Source organism: Danio rerio, chromosome 19, assembly GCF_052040795.2.
Source record: "Danio rerio strain M-AB ecotype USA chromosome 19, GRCz13ab, whole genome shotgun sequence".
Lineage (NCBI taxonomy): Eukaryota > Metazoa > Chordata > Actinopteri > Cypriniformes > Danionidae > Danio > Danio rerio.
In genome coordinates this window covers 6826307-6844677 of record NC_141039.2, presented here as the reverse complement: position 1 = coordinate 6844677, position 18371 = coordinate 6826307, and the positions used below count along the sequence as shown (strand labels likewise).

General features: G+C 36.6%; 1 protein-coding gene across 6 annotated transcripts in view; it reads left to right on the top strand.

Moving 5' to 3' along the window:
* The window catches only part of si:ch211-264f5.8, a 198348-nt gene that overhangs the window by 107617 nt on the left and 72360 nt on the right, over positions 1-18371 (top strand). For all 6 annotated transcript variants that reach the window (XM_087295325.1, XM_087295323.1, XM_087295324.1 and 3 more), the window contains exons 4-7: positions 3909-4073; positions 8682-8846; positions 11242-11339; positions 12595-12760. In XM_087295325.1, the coding sequence (XP_087151451.1) occupies positions 3959-4073; positions 8682-8846; positions 11242-11339; positions 12595-12760 (544 nt within the window). In that variant the 5' untranslated portion in view covers positions 3909-3958. The remainder of the gene's footprint in view (positions 1-3908; positions 4074-8681; positions 8847-11241; positions 11340-12594; positions 12761-18371) is intronic.

Genomic DNA, 18371 nt, shown 5'->3' with positions numbered 1-18371 from the left:
TACCGTAATACACCTAAAACACGGATTGCCGTAAAACTCGTCAATGGCAGGGAAGTGAATTCTCTTGTTAACTGCAGGGAAAGAGTTAAACGACATCATTGATCCATTTGACACTTTATATTACCAGCCATATATGTAAAGCACAAATAATGTCCTTCAATTTGGTCACGTGAACCAGTCTCCATCTTCCTGTTCCACTGTTCCATTTGTTAGATGTTTGCTCCAATTTTCTTATGCACTCTAAATTGCAATCGAAACCACAGGATGTCTTTGCTTTGACTTTATATGTAAATCACTTGCGCTTAATCCTAATCTGCTTACTGTACAAGCTGAAAACTCCCCTGTGCCCTCCATCCCATGTAATAGGATTGTGTGGGCGCAGGTGAGACGGAATTTTTCAAAAGACACTCAAATACATCACGTGCGCTGCGTATGCAACAATTATAAGTCACCTAAAACAATTATTGCAAACTGAAATAAATATGATTTGATTCTATGCTTTGGAATTTGATGTTTTATGAGGTTATATTCATTTTTTGCAAATATTTTGCGTTTAATTAAGTATTTTGCAGGATTTTTTTTTATTTTGCGGTGGATTCAGCTATTGCAGAATTGTGAAAAACTAGAGGGTCTGATATATATATATATATATATATATATATATATATATATATATATATATATATATATATATATATATATACAGTTGAAGTCAGAATTATTAGCTCCCTTCCATTTTTTTTTTTTTTATATTTTCCAAATTATGTGTAACAGAGCAAGGAAATTTTCACTCTGTGTCTGATAATGTTTTTTCTTATGAAGAAAGTCTTATTTGTTTTATTTCGGCTAGAATAAAAGCTGCTATTAATTTTTTAAAGACCATTTTAGGGACAAAATTATTTGCCCCTTTAAGCTGTATTTTTTTCTCGATAATCTACAGAACCATGGTTATACAATAACTTGCCTAATTACCCTAACCTGCCTAATTAACCTAATTAACCTAGTTAAGCCTTTAAATGTCACTTTAAGCGGTATAGACGTGTCTTGAAAAATATCTAGTAAAATATTATTTACTGTCATCATGGCAAAGATAAAATAAATCAGTTGTTAGAAATGAGTTATTAAAATTATTATGTTTAGAAATGTGTTGAACAAATCTTCTCTGCATTAAACAGAAATTGGGGAAAAAATAAACAAGCGGTCTAATAATTCAGGGGGGCTAATAATTCTGACTTCAACTCTATGTATATATATAAATAATGTCTCACACATATAAGAGGGCTTGACAAACCACCAGTAGAAACACTTTTCTCTCTTTAAAATAAAACATTCCTACTTCCTTATACTGTAGCACTTCATTCTCCGATCACCTACAGTTCCTTTATATAATGAGCACTTCGTGTGTATTGCCTCTTCTTGTTGAATCACTGAATGCCTCCTCAGTTGTAAGTTGCTTTAAAAGCATCTGCTGAATGACTAAATGTAAATGTTCTTTGGACAGTGTTGATACTGCAAAAATAAAGTAATTAGTATGTTGCCGTTCTCAGAATATATCAGTCTTCTTATGTGCCTATAGGATAAATGTCAACAGACACTGGATGTGTCACTGTGCGTTCTCATTTGCACATTTGTTACATTTAAAAACACCCAAGGTCAGATTGCACATTCGCAATGCTGTCATTCCCTTTAGCATTTTAAATGATAGAGTGCTACAAATGATTGATGGCTTATAATGAATAAAGGGAAACTTGGCTTAAATGTAGTCACTTTGGATAGAAATGGTGTTGGTTGTTTGGCACCTACTTATCAGCATGGCCATAATTTTTACACTCTATATATATATATATATATATATATATATATATATATATATATATATATATATATATATATATATATATATGTATGTATGTATGTATGTATGTATGTATGTATGTATGTATGTATGTATATATATATATATATATATATATATATATATATATATATATATATATATGTGTGTATATATTTATATACACACACATACATACATACAAACATATATATATATATACATACATACACACACACACACACACACACACACACACACATATATATATATATATATATATATATATATATATATATATATATATATATAATTTTTGATGATGTTTTGTTCAGGATCGGTAAAGTTCTGTGAGCCGGGATTTGAATTTGGGATGCTCAAAGCACAGTTACCCTACATGTCTGTGCACTGCCTACACTGCTATCAACGGCAAAATTTTTTTTTTTACAGTATATTGTGCATCCATAGTTGTTTTGTTGACCATTAAAGGGATTCATTCATTCATTTTCCTTTGGCTTACTCCCTTTATTTTTCAGGCTTCTCCACACAGAATGAACCGCTATCTTATCCACCAAATGTTTTACACTGTGGATGCCTTTCCAGCTGTTTGGAACTCCTACTTTACAAAACCCACAACCACTTCCGAGATGAAACTTGTTTATTCTAAAAAGAATAAACAGCAGTGGAGCAACTGGACATCAACTTCTCTCTCCAACACACACACACGCAATGGCTGAGTCCTAAACCGCCTACTACTCAGTTGTTGAATTTAAAGTACTACTCGGCTGTTAGAAAAGTATGTTCTATACAGTATGAATGTGAAAAGTATGAATGGAATTTGGACGTACTACATTCGCCATTTTGTCATGGTCACGTGACATACCTGTGTCAGTGGCGTCGCTTCAGTGCCATTCATGGATTCTCTTGCGGGGCATCATGGGACAGCACAGCGTCCATGGAATGCACACTTCAGAATCTCGACTACTACTCGGCTCGCATACTGATTTTAGCGTGCTGTATAGTATGGAAGTATGCGGTTTCGGACACACACAATGTGTATAAATGAGAAACAGAGAAACATGCGCTCGTCAGCATTGCAGAACGTCAGACTCAATTATTTTACAAAATACAATACTAAATTAAACACATAAAAGGACAAAGAGGAAAATAAATATACATATATAAAACATTTGATTAAAAAAAAACATGTTTATTTACAATTAACTGTAAACATTTCTATTTATCTTTAGAAGCAAAATTCATTTACATAGCTGAAAAGAATTAATAAATAGCAGCGGAGCAACTGGACATCAACTTCCCTCTCTCCAACACACACACACTGAGCAAAACCGAGCATAATGCTAAACAGTTAGCAGCATGAACTTTTTGAATAAATCAAGCTTAAACTCAACAAACAAACTTCATTTACAACAATCCATCGTTATCTGCACTTATGTAAATGTTGTCAAGCAGGATATACTTACATTAATCAATATTGTGCAGAAGTGTTCCGCTAAAGTTGCTCCCCCCTCAAACATCACCCCAAAATTAGTTCCGCTATCCAAACACCACTAATTAACCATAAACATAGATATATACATATCTATGAACCATAAACAATAGGAACAAAATTGCGAAGTTCATAAGCCATAAAATATAACAATATAACATAACATATGAGACTTTGGTTTAACGAAGAGAATACTAATAATGGTAAACAGTTAAAGGATTGCAAATGATAAAATAATACAAATTGCTTTCAGTTTCTACTTCAATTAATTAAATAAAATAAATAAATAAAAAGAGTCAAAATGAAAGTATTATTAACACTGTTATACACACATACGGGGAGAACATGTAAACTCCACACAGAAAAGCCAACTGACTCCAACCAGCTACCTTCTTTCTGTGAGGCGACAGTGCTAACCAAAACATATGCCAGAATAGTTGGTGGTTCATTCTGCTGTGCCGACCTCTGATAATAAGGATTAAGCTGATGGAAAATGAATGAATGAGTAGACCATCGCTTCGGCGATTTCCGACTTCTGATTTCTGTTCGTTACCTGTCCTGTAGGTGGCGGTGCAGGCAGCCAGACGACCGTTCTCCATGAGGAGCAGTGGAAGATGCCGGCTCTGCCAGCGCTGCTGCTGTCGATTCACCTCCTCTTCCTCGTCCTGCTGCTGACCATGGCTCCGTCCTCTCACAGCCAGGTGCCCGCTCTCTCAGCCGTCAGGATGGGTAAGAGATCACAAGCATTACCTGCTAGACAACACACAAACATGCGTCTTCACATCATCTCTTCTCAGTAGGGGGCTTTTAGACTCAGTAGAGGCTTACTGGTTTAGGTAAACAGAGACAGTTTAAGTTAAAATTATAGTTTTTTTTTCATATATATATATATATATTCAAATATTTCAAAAATGATGTTTAACAAAGCAATTAATTGTTTAAAAGCCATTTTAAGGTTAAAATTATTAGACCCCTAAATGAATATTTGTTTTTCTATTGTCTACAGAACTAACCATCGTTATACAATGATTTCCCTAATTACCCTAACCTGCCTAATTAACATAGTTAAGCCTTTAAATGTCACATTATTCTGAGTGGCTTGTAAATGATTGAGTAAAATATGTACTGTCATCATGACACAGGCAAAATAAATCAGCTATTATGTTTAGAAATGTGACTTCTACTGTATACAGACTATTGGACTATCTTCCCCCTCTTATCATCCTCCGGGTGTAAATAGAACACTGCTGAGAAAATCGCCTCAAAAAGCAAGATAATTAATTGAGGTAGAATTCAAGTATGTGGCACAGACACTTTTGGGAAATGCTTGCATACAGTAGATACTTAATGTCAGGGTAAAAAATAATAGTATGCTGCATTAAGATACAACCTACTGTAGTTCACTTTCTGCCCATCAAGAAATCAAATTCTGTCTTAGTTTTTCCCATTCACTCCACAGAATCTATGCAGGGCTTCAGACTGTAAATGGTTGTGACTGTTGTTATTTTGTTAGAGGTTTCCACTGGTGCCACTATAAATACCAGTGCTCTGATGCAAACCACAAATGTCTCAGTGCTTTAAACCAGTTTAAAGCAAAATGAAATATTACTTTGGGCCCTGTCATACACCCGGCGCAATGCGGCGCAAGGCGCGACGCAATTGTTGTTTGCTAGTTTCAGCTTGGCGCAAGACTCGTTTTGACGTTTTGCGTCATGCTGTTTAAATAGCAAATGCATTTGCGCTCATATGTGCGTCCATAGGTGTTCTGGTCTAGAAAGGAAGGCATGTTGAGGCGCATTGCTGGCACGTTGCTATTTTGAGAAACTATTATAGATTTTTTAATTGACCAGAACAAAGCCGGTCTATTGTACAGCGCAGAGCGCGTTAGTTGTGCGCCTCGCTTACACACAAGATGTAGAGCAATACGCAAATATCTTTATATATGAAACAAAATTAAAATATTAAGAAAATACAGTAAAGAAATACAGATTTATTAGCGCCCCTGTTTATTTTTTTCCCAAATTTTTGTTTAATGGAGGGAAGATTGTTTCAGCACATTTCTAAGCATAATAGTTTTAGAAACCTATTTCTAATTACTGATTTATTTCATCTTTGCCATGATGACAGTAAATAATTTTTTACTTGATATTTTTCAAGACACTTCTGTACAGTTTAAAGTGACATTTACAGGCTTAACTAGGTTAATTAGGTTAACTAGGCAGGTTAGGGTAATTAGGCAAGTAATTGTATAACAATGGTTTGTTCTGTAGACTATCGAAAAAAATTAGCTTAAAGGGGCTAATAATTTTGTCCCAAAATTGGTTTTAAAAAAATTTAAAACTGCTTTTATTCTAGCCGAAATAAAACAAATCAGACTTCCTCCAAAAGAAAAAATATTATCAGACATACTGTGAAAATTTCCTTGCCCTGTTAAACATAATTTGGGAAATATTAAAAAAAATAAAATCAAAATCAAAAGGGGGCTAATAATTCTGACTTCAACTGTATATATGATATAATAAGGATATATAGGATATAAATATAAAGGATTAAAATATTACAAAACATATTATTTTCTAGCCTACATAAATAAAAAAAATCATACTTTCATGCCTTCTTCATTTCGGGGGCTTTTTCATTTTATTCATGACAATTTGCTCATGCTACTATTTTTACAGATGTTACTATTTTGCTAATGAACAGTCTGTTCAATCTGAGTAAATGTTCCTTTACATCCTCCAAAAAACAAGCTTGTGAATCTTGATATTGTAACTATCAACTTAAGCTTTCAAATGCGCATTACGAAAAGTCACCATGTGTAGAACTTTACAGCAATGGTTCCACAGCTCTCAGATATATACGGTTGAAGTCAGAATTATAAGCCCCCCTCTATATGGGACATTAATTAAAAGCATAAAATTATGAATAAATTCTGCAAATATATCATAAAAATAAATGTACATTTGTCCCCGTGTTTCTGTCAGTCACATTTTCATTAAACTTAACATAAAATGCGTGCAATACATGTTTAAGGCTATGACTCGGAAGACATCATTTGACGGAGAATAAGCTGACAGTGGTTAAGAAGGCATTCTATCATTGATTTGCATGATTTTTTTGCTTGTTTTGTATGATTTTTTGAGGATGACAAGCTTAAGTCAGGCCCTGTCACGTTTTTTTTATAAGTGAAATTGTTCGTTTCTGGTAGAATGTCCCATATTTTTTTCCCCAATTTCTAAACATAATAGTTTTCAAAACTCATTTCTAATAACTGATTTCTTTTATCTTTGCCATGATGACAGTAAATAATATTTGACTCAATATTTATGTAGATACTAATATTAGTACTAGTAGTAAAGTGCAGTTTAAAGGCTTAACTAGGTTAATTAGGAAAGTTATTGTATAATGATGGTTTGTTCTATTTACAATCGAAAAAAATAGCTTAAGGGGGCTAATAATATTTACCTTAAAGGGCACCTATGGTAAAAAATCTACTTTTCAAGCTTTTTGGACAAACAGGTGTGTAAGTATAGTGTATAGACCGTCATATTGGGGTGATATAAACACACACAGTCCTTTTTTTTCAATTTAACAACATAAAAACGTGGACCAATTGGAGCGGTTTTCAGACCGACCGCAATTTTACGTAGGAGAGCGTTCCCTCGCCCACTAATATTGATTGACAGCCTCACGTCACGATCATATCCTCAGTTTCTTGTTGCACGTCCGCCATTTTCAGCATGTGAGTCAAAGCGATATCACTAAAGGAACACCCGTGCTCTATTTTTGATGAAAAGCTCATTGGGCTCAACACATGATCGATATTCTACACATTATCGATGTAATCGGAATTATTGCTTGTACCGTGCATTTAGGAGTTGGACGTGGCGGAGCTTTGGGTCAGGCGGCTCGGCGGCCACGGCGCCGTTGTGTTTGCCCTGGTGGAGGCTTGAGTTTAGAGTTCTGGAATGCGTGGCGCGACGATTCGGGACACAATGTTTCTGCCGCGTCACTAAGTGTGTCTGGTGTGCCGTATCATGGCACATTCAGTGCCTTAGTCAAAGTTAATTCATTGTGTGTGGTTATTAGTCTCGGTGTACAAGCTCGCCACTTGTACACCGAGACTATACAAAGACACAAATGATTTTGTACTCTCTGCTTGGCCTGTGTCCGGGTCGGGCATGTACGGCTGAATGCTCATCCTAGCTTAGCTTAGCTTCTCTCTCTCTGTCTGTCAGCCTGTCTGTTGCAAACACAGAGCGTGGGAGCTCTTGGCTCCGCCCCCTTGTTACGTTGGGCGGGAAGCCCAAACTGTGAAGCATCACGCCCCTAAAACAGCAAACTGTGTAAACGCCCCCAACATGACACTTTTGAACACATTATTATAAAAACGTCTTAACTGTGTGTTGAACTGAACCTAAGCTGGCACACTCTGAAGAACCATAATATTAATATTGAATCATAAAAAAGGGGTAAACTATGTGCCCTTTAAAATTGTTTTTAAAAAAAATTAAAACTGCTTTTATTCTAGCCGAAATAAAACAAATATGATTTTCTCCAGAAGAAAAAATATTATAGGAAATACTGTGAAAGTTTCCTTGCTCTGTTAAACATCATTTGGGAAATATTTTGGGGAAAAATATCGACTTAAACTGTAAATCTTGAGTCTTGAGATTTTAATTGGAATTAATTTATTATTGGAATAATTACAGTCTCCATATAACTACTCGAATTAAAGGCAGAAGGCACTAATGTAAAGCCCGTGTTTAGTATTGAATGTTTAAATGCAAGTTCTGAAGCTCTAACCTCTTTCCAGGCTTAATCTTTTTTCCAACTAAACACCTATTACACTGAACAGAGAGCGTAACGAGATAATCTCAGATATGCTGGCATCATTTCACATCTATTTCTGTTGATTTTATGAAAAAAAAAAATAGATGGAGCTGACTTTAGAGCACAGTTCATGTAAAAATTTCTGAGCATTATCGGATTTGGAGCCTTTTCAAAGTGGCTTGTGCTTGGCTGCTATTTCCCAGCGCCACGTGACTGACTGCTTCAAGCATTGGCATGTTCGTCTTGATTACTGCAAACAATAAAGCATCAATTAATCTCTGGCGAGCCTCCAGACGAAATGTTGCTCAATGGCACAATCTAATCAGTTAACATCACAACGTGCAACACTCGCTGCAAACTTGTTTGTGCTCCGTCATGATGAGCAGCTCCATCTTATTGCAATAACAAATGGAGCTTCAATCATCAACATCAGAAAACTCAATTAATTCCCAGAGCAGAAACAAAACAGAGAGTCTTTTTTTCTTCTTGTTGTTTCCCCTTCAGCTGCTATTTTAGATGATCAGTCTGCATGTGGACGTGGAGAGCGGTTGGCATTGGCTCTGGCCCGAGAGAACATCAACAGTTTGATGGAGGGTCCGGCGCGTGCCCGCGTGGAGGTCGACATCTTTGAGCTGCAGAGAGACTCTCAGTATGAGACTACAGACACAAGTGAGGCCAACAAAATGACTACTCGTGCACTGATACACCACTCACAGTCTAACCGCCGTATGACTAATTTAAATGAATATTAAAGGGACGCTTCACTTTTATTTTGGAAATAGGCTCATTTTACAACTTTAAATGGGAAAACATATTCAAACTTTGAATAGGAAAATGATCAAAACTCTTTTTTTTGACAAAATGCTAATGGTCTAATCTGATTCAATGATTTATGCTAAGCTAAGCTAACCAGAGATCAACTGAATGATTTCAAAAATGGTAAAAACTTTTTTTTTAATTTAAGTTTTTAAACAGTTCTAAACAGTTGAGTTTTTGAATCTATTCAGCTGACATGTGGTTAGCTTAGCTTAGCATACATCATTAAATCGGATTAGACCATTGGCATTTTGCTCGATTTTAAAAAAGAGTTTAGATAGTTTTCCTATTTAAAGCTTGACTCTTCTATAGTTACAGAGTACTAAAACCATACAAAGACTGACAGAAAAGCTAAGGAGCTAGCTGTGGACTATTTTCAGGAGTTGTGTGATATCATTGATATCACCATATATTATTTTATTTAATATTACATTATATTTTATATCATTTTATATTATATTATATTACATTATTATATTATATTATATTATATTATATTATATTATATTACATTATTATATTATATTATATTATATTATATTATATTATATTATATTATATTATATTATATTATATTATGTTATATTATATTATATTATATTATATTATATTATATTATATTATATTATATTATATTACATTACATTATTATATTATATTATGTTATATTATATTATATTATGTTATATTATATTATATTATATTATATTATATTATATTATATTATATTATATTACATTATTATATTATATTATATTATATTATATTATATTATATTATATTATATTATATTATATTATATTATATTATATTATATTATATTATATTATATTAGGCAACGTAGAGCTAGGCTAAACTGTCCATAGTGTATGAGTGTGTGTGTGTGTGAATGAGTGTGTGTGTGGATGTTTCCCAGAGATGGGTTGCGGCTGAAAGGGCATCCGCTGCGTAAAAATGAGCTGGATAAGTTGGCGGTTCATTCCGCTGTGACAACCCCAGATTAATAAAAGGGACTAAGCCGACAAGAAAATGAATGAATGAATGTATTATATTATATTATATTATATTGGCGACGCAGTGGCGCAGTAGGTAGTGTTGTCGCCTCACAGCAAGAAGGTCGCTGGTTCGAGCCTCGGTTGGGTCAGTTGGCATTTCTGTGTGGAGTTTGCGTGGGTTTCCTCCAAGTGCTCCGGTTTCCCCCACAGTCCAAAGATATGTGGTATAGGTGAATTGGGTAGGCTAAATTGTCCATAGTGTATGAGTGTGTGTGTGAATGTGTGTGTGGATGTTTCCCAGAGATGGGTCGCGGCTGGAAGGGCATCCGCTGCGTAAAAATGTGCTGGATAAGTTGGTGGTTCATTCCGCTGTGGCGACCCTGGATTAATAAAGGGACTAAGCCGACGACAAAATGAATGAATGAATTATTGTATTATATTATATTATATTATATTATATTATATTATATTATATTATATTATATTATATTATATTATATTATATTATATTATATTATATTATATTGTATTATTATATCATGTTATATTAAGTTAATAAATTAACCATTCACAACATATTTTAAACCTGAATTACCTACAATATCAGTCTATATCAATGCCTAGAACTTGCATTATTTGATATTCCCATTGACTATCGATTCATATTTTCAGTGCAGACAGTAATTTCCTCCTAATGAAACACTCTGTCTTCTTTTTTTCTGTAGCATTACGTGCACGGGTAAAGAAAGAAGTCAATTTTTAAGTCAGATTACCTTCAACCGTTGGACTGAGTCACACATTCACAATAAAAATAACAGGATAAAAGGTTTTCATTTGATGCGAAATGAATTACACGGCCATGTCACGCATGCATGGTGCCCTCAACATTTCAATGCAACACAGTTCAAAAGAATCTTTTCATCTAAATATACACCCCCTCTCTCTCTCTCTCTCTCTCTCTCTCCCGTTCTTATGTAGAATTAGAGCAGCAATCTCCTGTAGGCAGAGCATAAATCTGTGTTGTGCTTATTGATGTAATTAATCAAAAAGAGCTTTGCATTGACTCCTAATTTGATATATCATCGAGGAACAGGACACAGAGCTGGACGCCGTCCAAGATGTTGGCTTTTTCACAGCCCACTGTAATGTCTGTCTCTCTACCCCGTTCCTTTTTCGTTCAGTCACTGTCTCGCTCTCTATCTCTACTTCTATTTATCTGTCTCTTTCTAATAATATGTCTTTACCCCTCTCAGTGTGTCAGATCCTGCCAAAGGGAGTGGTGTCTGTCATCGGTCCCGCTTCAAGTCCCGCTTCTGGATCCACTGTCAGTCATATATGTGGGGAAAAAGAGGTGAGAATGAAAGAAAGTGTGTGTGTGTTTTTTTTTTTCTTGAGATGATAAATTTACACTGCTGCTCAGCCACAGGCCATTATTTCCTGTGCGCCTTTGCTTTGCTGCTTGAAAAGCATCTCTCCCTCTGACCTAATTTCTCATATTTTTTTCTTCCATCTCTCTCTCTCTCTCTACGGTTAGAGATGGAATGATATATCAGCCCGGATGATTAATTGGTCGATATCTGGCCGTTTTGGTGCCCACTCAGCCAATTAACAATTTAGTATTGCATGAAATGAGTGTGCATTTAATTTCAGTCATTCTGCGTACACCGGATTTACAGTCTCTTAATTGTGTTATATTTATACACAGTCTGGTCGGGTGCTTTAATTACGGGTTATAATATAATTTAACACTTAAACGGGCAAGAATGGAAATGCAAAAGAATATTTGATGTCTTTTTTTCTATCATCTGGACCTAAGATTTATTCATTTTTAAAACACATTTGATTTATTTAGAATTTTATGAGTTGTATCTCCCAGGATACATTGCTTTATTATGGTATAAAAAGACCAAGTAATTATTTTCTTTTTCTGTTTTTACTTTCACTTTCATTATTTAGGCCCTAAACATTATAATAACCAGGGGCCTCATGTAGTGAAGTTTATTTATAAACAAATTTCAAGAGGATTACGTGCTTATGATTGTTCACAGCTGTTCCAACTTTAGCTAATGACTGATTATCCAATCAGACGATCCTTAACTCACTATAAATAACCAGACTTTTGTCCCTCCAGGATCGAGTTTGGACACCCCTGCTCTAAGCGCAGTGTGAAAAACCTAAGAAACTCTCATAACAGACAAAAATACTAAACCTGGCTTGCTGATTTAAGACTATTTTCCAACCAGTTGAAGATCTGAATCAGATGTGTTTAAGAAAAGACATACAACATTGCACACAGCTATGGGACCCCCAGGAGCTCAGCTGAAATCCGCTGCTTTAGAAATTGGCATCAGCCATTGAAAACCCATGTTAGTCAATTACACAATCTGTTCGTCTAAATCAGTGGTTTTCAATCCTAGTTTTGGCAACACGTTGTATTTTTCTCTTATCTGACACACTTACAGTAGATCACTTCGCAGAGCTCTCATCTAATGCGCTTATGATCTGAATCAGTTGTGTTAAATAAGGAAGGCAAATAAGTTATGGGGTGCTACAGCTCTCCAGGACAGGATTGAAAAACCATCTTTGTTCTTGTCTGTTTCCCCCAGATCCCTCACATCAAGATCGGTCCAGAGGAGACGCCGCGCTTGCCATATCTACGCTTTGCCTCGGTGACGCTGTATCCTAGCAACGAGGATTTAAGCTTGGCGATCGGTGCCATTTTGCGCTCTTTCGGTTACCCGACGGCCAGCCTGATCTGTGCCAAAGCAGAGTGTAAGTCTGCCGGGAAGGCGATGACACAATCAACTACGAACTACGAATTGTTCATTGTTCACAGCACACTCTCTAACTCATTTCACAGTCGCCGGTTCACACTGCAATTCACTTTATTTTTAACCTAAGTGCATTATCATTAGGCTTGCTGCCTATTATATGATGTTATTAATGTCTGTGCCATGCTTCAGCAAATTACATTTTTTTTGTAAGATTAAGCCATTTATTAGCTTCATGCTTTTGGATTTTTTTTTTCCAAGATGATTATAATAACATTATTTTCAACAAACATGTAGCTTCAGCAATTAGCTTGTGTTAGTTCAGTTTATAAACACTGTAAAAAATGCTGGCTTCCACACACTTATGTTGTCCCGACACAATTTTATTTTTTGGTAAAATAAGCATAACCAGAGGTCTTTGCCTTTCGTATAAATCACTTCTGATACCAAATGATCAACTAGAAGTTAAGCTATTATTATTTGTTGTTCCTAAAACCTGGCTAGGTGACAAGCTAACATCTAGCTGACAGACGAGACTTGGATGTAATGGTCTAATGGAAATTTAGTTTTAGTGAGAAGTTCCCATACAAAATTAATAATACATATATATATATTAGAAGATGATTATGTTATTTATTATATACACTCACTGGCCACTTTATTAGGTACACCGGTCGAACTGCTCGCTAACGTAAATTTCTCATCAGCCAATCACAACTAAAGGCATTTAGGCATGTAGACATGTTCAAAATGATCTGCTGCAGTTCAAAACATGCATCAGAATGGGGAAGAAAGGTGATTTAAGTGACTTTGAAAGTGGCATGGTTGTTTGTGCCAGACGGGCTGGTCTGAGTACTTCAGAAACTGCTGATCTACTGGGATTTTCATGCACAACCATCTCTAGGATTTACAGAGAATGGTCCCAAAAAGAGAAAATATCCAGTGAGCGGCAGTTCTGTGGGCGCAAATGCCTTGTTGATGCCAGAGGTCAGAGTAGAATGGCTAGACTGGTTGGGGCTGATAGAAAGGCAACAGTAACTCAAATAAGCACTCGTTACAACCGAGGTAACCTGAAGAGCATCTCTGAACACGTCCAACCTTGAAGCGGATGGGCTAAAGCAGCAGAAGACCACACCGGGTACCACTCCTGCCAGCTAAGAAAAGGAAACTGAGGCTACAATTCGCACAGGCTTACCATAATTGAACAATAGATGACTGGAAGAACGTTGCTTGGTCTGATGAGTCTCAATTTCTACTACGACAATCGGATGGTCAGGTCAGAATTTGGCGTCAACATCATAAAAGCATGGATCCATTTTGCCTTGAATCAATGTTTCTGGCTGGTGGTGGTGGTGTAATGGAGTGGGGGATATTTTCTTGGCACACTTCGGGCCCATTAGTGCCAATTGAGCATTGTATTAATGCCACAGTCTACCTGAGTTTTGTTGCTGACCATGTCCATCTCTGTATGACCACAGTGTACCCATCTTCTGATGGCTACTTCCAGCAGAATAACGCACCATGTCATAAAGTGTGAATCATCTCAGAATGGTTTCTTGAACACGACAATCAGTTCACTGTACTCAAATGGCCTCCACAGTCACCAGACTCGATCCAATTGAGCACCTTTGGGATGTGGTGGAACGGGAGATTCGCATCATGAATTTGAAGCCGACAAATCTGCTGCAACTGCATGATGCTATCAGGTCAACATGGAGCAAAATATCAGAGGAATATTTCCAGTACCTTATTGAATCTATGCCACGAAGGATTAAGGCAGTTCTGAAGGCAAAAGAGTGTACAACCCGGTACTAGTCAGGTGTACCTAATAAAGTGGCCGGTTAGTGTATATACAAAAAAAAATTTGCTCCTTGATTTTTTTCAGTGCGCAGTGCTATCTACATTCTGAGGGACATCACATTAAGGATTGTGTCCGCATGCGAGCAAACAAGAAGACCTATGAATTGTGTTTGTTATCCTCTGTTGACTCTGCTTAATGAGGGGTAGTTAGTGTGCTAGAGTGAAACGTATGCGAGCCGCTATAGTTGATCTCTCGTGACTTGCTGATGCGAGCAGCTCTCGCTTGATTGGTACGGTCCGGGAAATGGAGGTACGCTTTCACGCACCAGTGTTTACTGCTGTTTGCATATCTACACATCACATCCTTTTCCATATAATTATTGCAGCCTGTGCTCATGATAAAGCGTACGTCTGTTTAAGATGCAGGTGGTTATGCATCTTTGAGCTCTCCGTGTACATTAGCATGCATGGATGTGCTCATTGCTAATTCCTTGCTAATGTGGCTTCATGAGAGAACATAAATACCACGCACACAGTGTTTTGTTAGCGTTTTTTTTTTTTTTTTTGAGTGACCACCCTTTCATCACTTCCCCTCGCTGTTATCGTTAGTCGTGCATCTTGTTGACTGCGGTCCAAAATCAATGAAGTCACCATATTGGATTTTGTGGTGGCTCAGAGCACAAATTTATGTACATATGGAATTAACTTTATGGGCTCTCAAAGTCACTTCATTCGATAGTCGCTGACTTTAATATGGAGGAGCAGGGTGGAAAGAAAGGTAAGGTGTACAAAAAATTGACAGTTGTAGATGTTTGGTTGACATTTATTTGAATTATCACAGTATAGGATTTATGATGAGCGCTAATTACGATATACAGTTGAAGCCACTTTTTAAAATATTTCTCAAATGATGTATAACAGAGCAAGGAATTTTTCACAGTATTTCTGAAAATATTGTTTCTTCTGGAGAAAGTCTTATTTGTTTTATTTTGTTGTTCTCATTTGTTTTTCACTTTTTTAAAAATCATTTTAAGGTTGTAAGGACGGTCTTTAAACCACAGCGGTTCGAACTGTAGTTCTGCAGAGTGACTAAAAAGTGATCAGCATGATGGTAAAAAACTGTACATTTCAAGTTAAACCATTCTTCTGCAATCTCATACCAAAAACGGAAATAAGGGCAGTATTAATAGCTATAAATGTGGGAGAGCGTTGATATTATGTGATTGTATTGTATTGCAATATGGAACAATTAAGTGTTGATGTTAAATCAAAAGCAATTCACAAATACTGGAAAATGAAATGATTTAATGACAATAATTCTCTATGGTTACAACTGAATTAATAACAAAATACTGTATAAAATGATCAAATATGAAATGATAAAACATATTGTATAAATTGTACCCAGCTTAAATGTAAAATTAAAGTTACCAGAGGTAGAAGGAGAGACACAGGGGGAGGGAGAGAGAGACAAAGAGAGCAGGCCCAAAAGCCTGATTGCAGTAGAGTCAGAGAAGATAGACTCCAGAGGAGGAGTGGAGCAGAGCAGGAGAGAAGCAGGCCAGCAAAAGAGAGGGCAGGAAAAGAGACAGAGCTCGAGTTTACCACCTATCTTGTATCTTTCTTGACTAAAGTCGTTCAAGACATTCAAACTGACCAATCAACATGTGACCACACCATAAAACCCCCAAGGTCCACACAACAGGCCCTGATCTTATCAGTATCTGCCTTTGTAGTCAGTATGGACCTGCTTGAGTCAAAAAGCATGTTTTGTCATATAAACAAATGCATATGATAATTTAGCCTCTTTCAAGGTCAATATTATCATCAATTTTTTTGCAGCAGAACAAACCATTGTTCCCCTTCATAAGGGAACTCTTACGTGTGTCTGTATTCACCTTATTCTTTGCCTGACGAGCGGGCGTAGCCATTTGAATCCTTTGGCTCAAGACTTCCGGTCTCATTCACTTCCATTCATTTTTAGACATTAAAAACTGCTCGTTACGCTGCTTGATGTTGCAAACGAATATTTTCTTATTATATTATTCTACTTGGTCTGTATAATAATGCAAACATTTGTTTGTAGAGCAAGTAGTTCGACTGTTTTCTGCCATTTATTATTCCTAGTCATTTCTCCCATAGGCAACTGAATCGGAAGTTCTAAAACGATCGAGAAAACGAGCGCACTTCGGCATTTTAGAATAAGGCCAATAAACAGACTTTGGGAGAGCTTTATGCCGAGTTCAGACTGCATGATTTTCAAAGTAGTCATGTCACAGATGTTTTCACACTGCATGACTATCTGGGCTAGCGTTTCGTCGCTGCTTTGTTTACACTGCAAGATGGATCGGCGACAGGGACTTTCACATTGCATGACTTTACTATAGGAAGAATCGCCGACAACTTCGTCCAAACTACGTCTCCCAGCCAAAAACACGTAGTATATCTTTTTTTATTAATAACTACATAATGAGAAAGAAGCCTTTAATGGGGTAGAAAATGTACATATTTGCTCACCTGGGTTTAAAGGGAATTAGCCATTTCTCCTTAACGTTGATAATAAACTAATTTCTTTCTGTATGAAACGTCAAACAGACAGGGTTGCTCCTGAGTCCTGTCAAACCTCCACTAGTTTTTCTTCCATTTCATGGGTCCAAATAAACCAAAAAAGAGCGCTTTTAACTTCTCCCCCAGCCTCCCGCTGGCCTGCAGCAGGTATACACACACACACACACACACACACGCAAGTGAATGTCGCTCTCTCATTGGCTGTAGGCGATGGCTGATGTTATTTTCAGTCAAAACTCAATTCACACCGCATGATTTGAATCGCCGACAGCTCCAGATATTTAGCATGCCGAACACCTCACAGGCATCGGCGACTCATCAGCGATTCTCTCAGATCACGTCTTTGAAAGATCATACTGTGTGATTGTCACTCACATGCACGAGCAGCAATTTACCTGTGATTTCAGGCATTTGTCGGCGATTTCCAAAACCTGTCGGCGAGCCAAAATCGGGGCTAAAATCATGCAGTCTGAACTAGGCATTAGACGACCAAACACTTCTGAAGATATGAAAACAGGTCAATGAAATGCCAAATGAATTGGCGGAGCTTAGCTCCACAGCTGAAACTGATGAGCCAATTTGGGCTATATCAGTCAGCTGCTGGAGTCAGCTCATCAGAATTTTGCCTGCTGAAGAGCCGATCGCTCACCTCCCAGCTGGAGACTCAGGTGCTGTGGCAGTGGAGACACATGTCTCCGTTCCCTATTTGTTGAGCGAGAGTTACGTACGTAACCAGGACGTTATTCAATGACTTGCTTAATTAACCCAGTTAAGCCTTTTAATGTCACTTTAAACTGAATACTAGTATCTGTAAAAAATATCTAGTAAAATATTATGCACATGTCATCATGGCAAAGATAAAAAAGGCTAATAATTCTGACTTCAACTGTACAATCACTGTAAAAAATTGCAATATTTATTAAAGGGCACCTATATTACCTCTTTGTTGTCTCCAGAATGTGTCTATAAAATTTCACCTCAAAATACCCACCAGATCATTTATCTACACAATATGCCCAATTTGGTCTCTGACTACATTGTAGCTGTTTTTAATAGCCTGTGGCTTTAAATGCAAATGAGCTGCTCTCCTCACCCACTCCTCCCAGGTGCATGTCTACTTCTCCTGCATTACAGTAGTGATGAGACATTCAGATCATTTTACTGACTCGGACCTTTGAGTCTCGTTCAGTGAGAATCATTTTTTCAAGTCGTTTCGTTCAATTTGCCAAAATATTATTAAAATG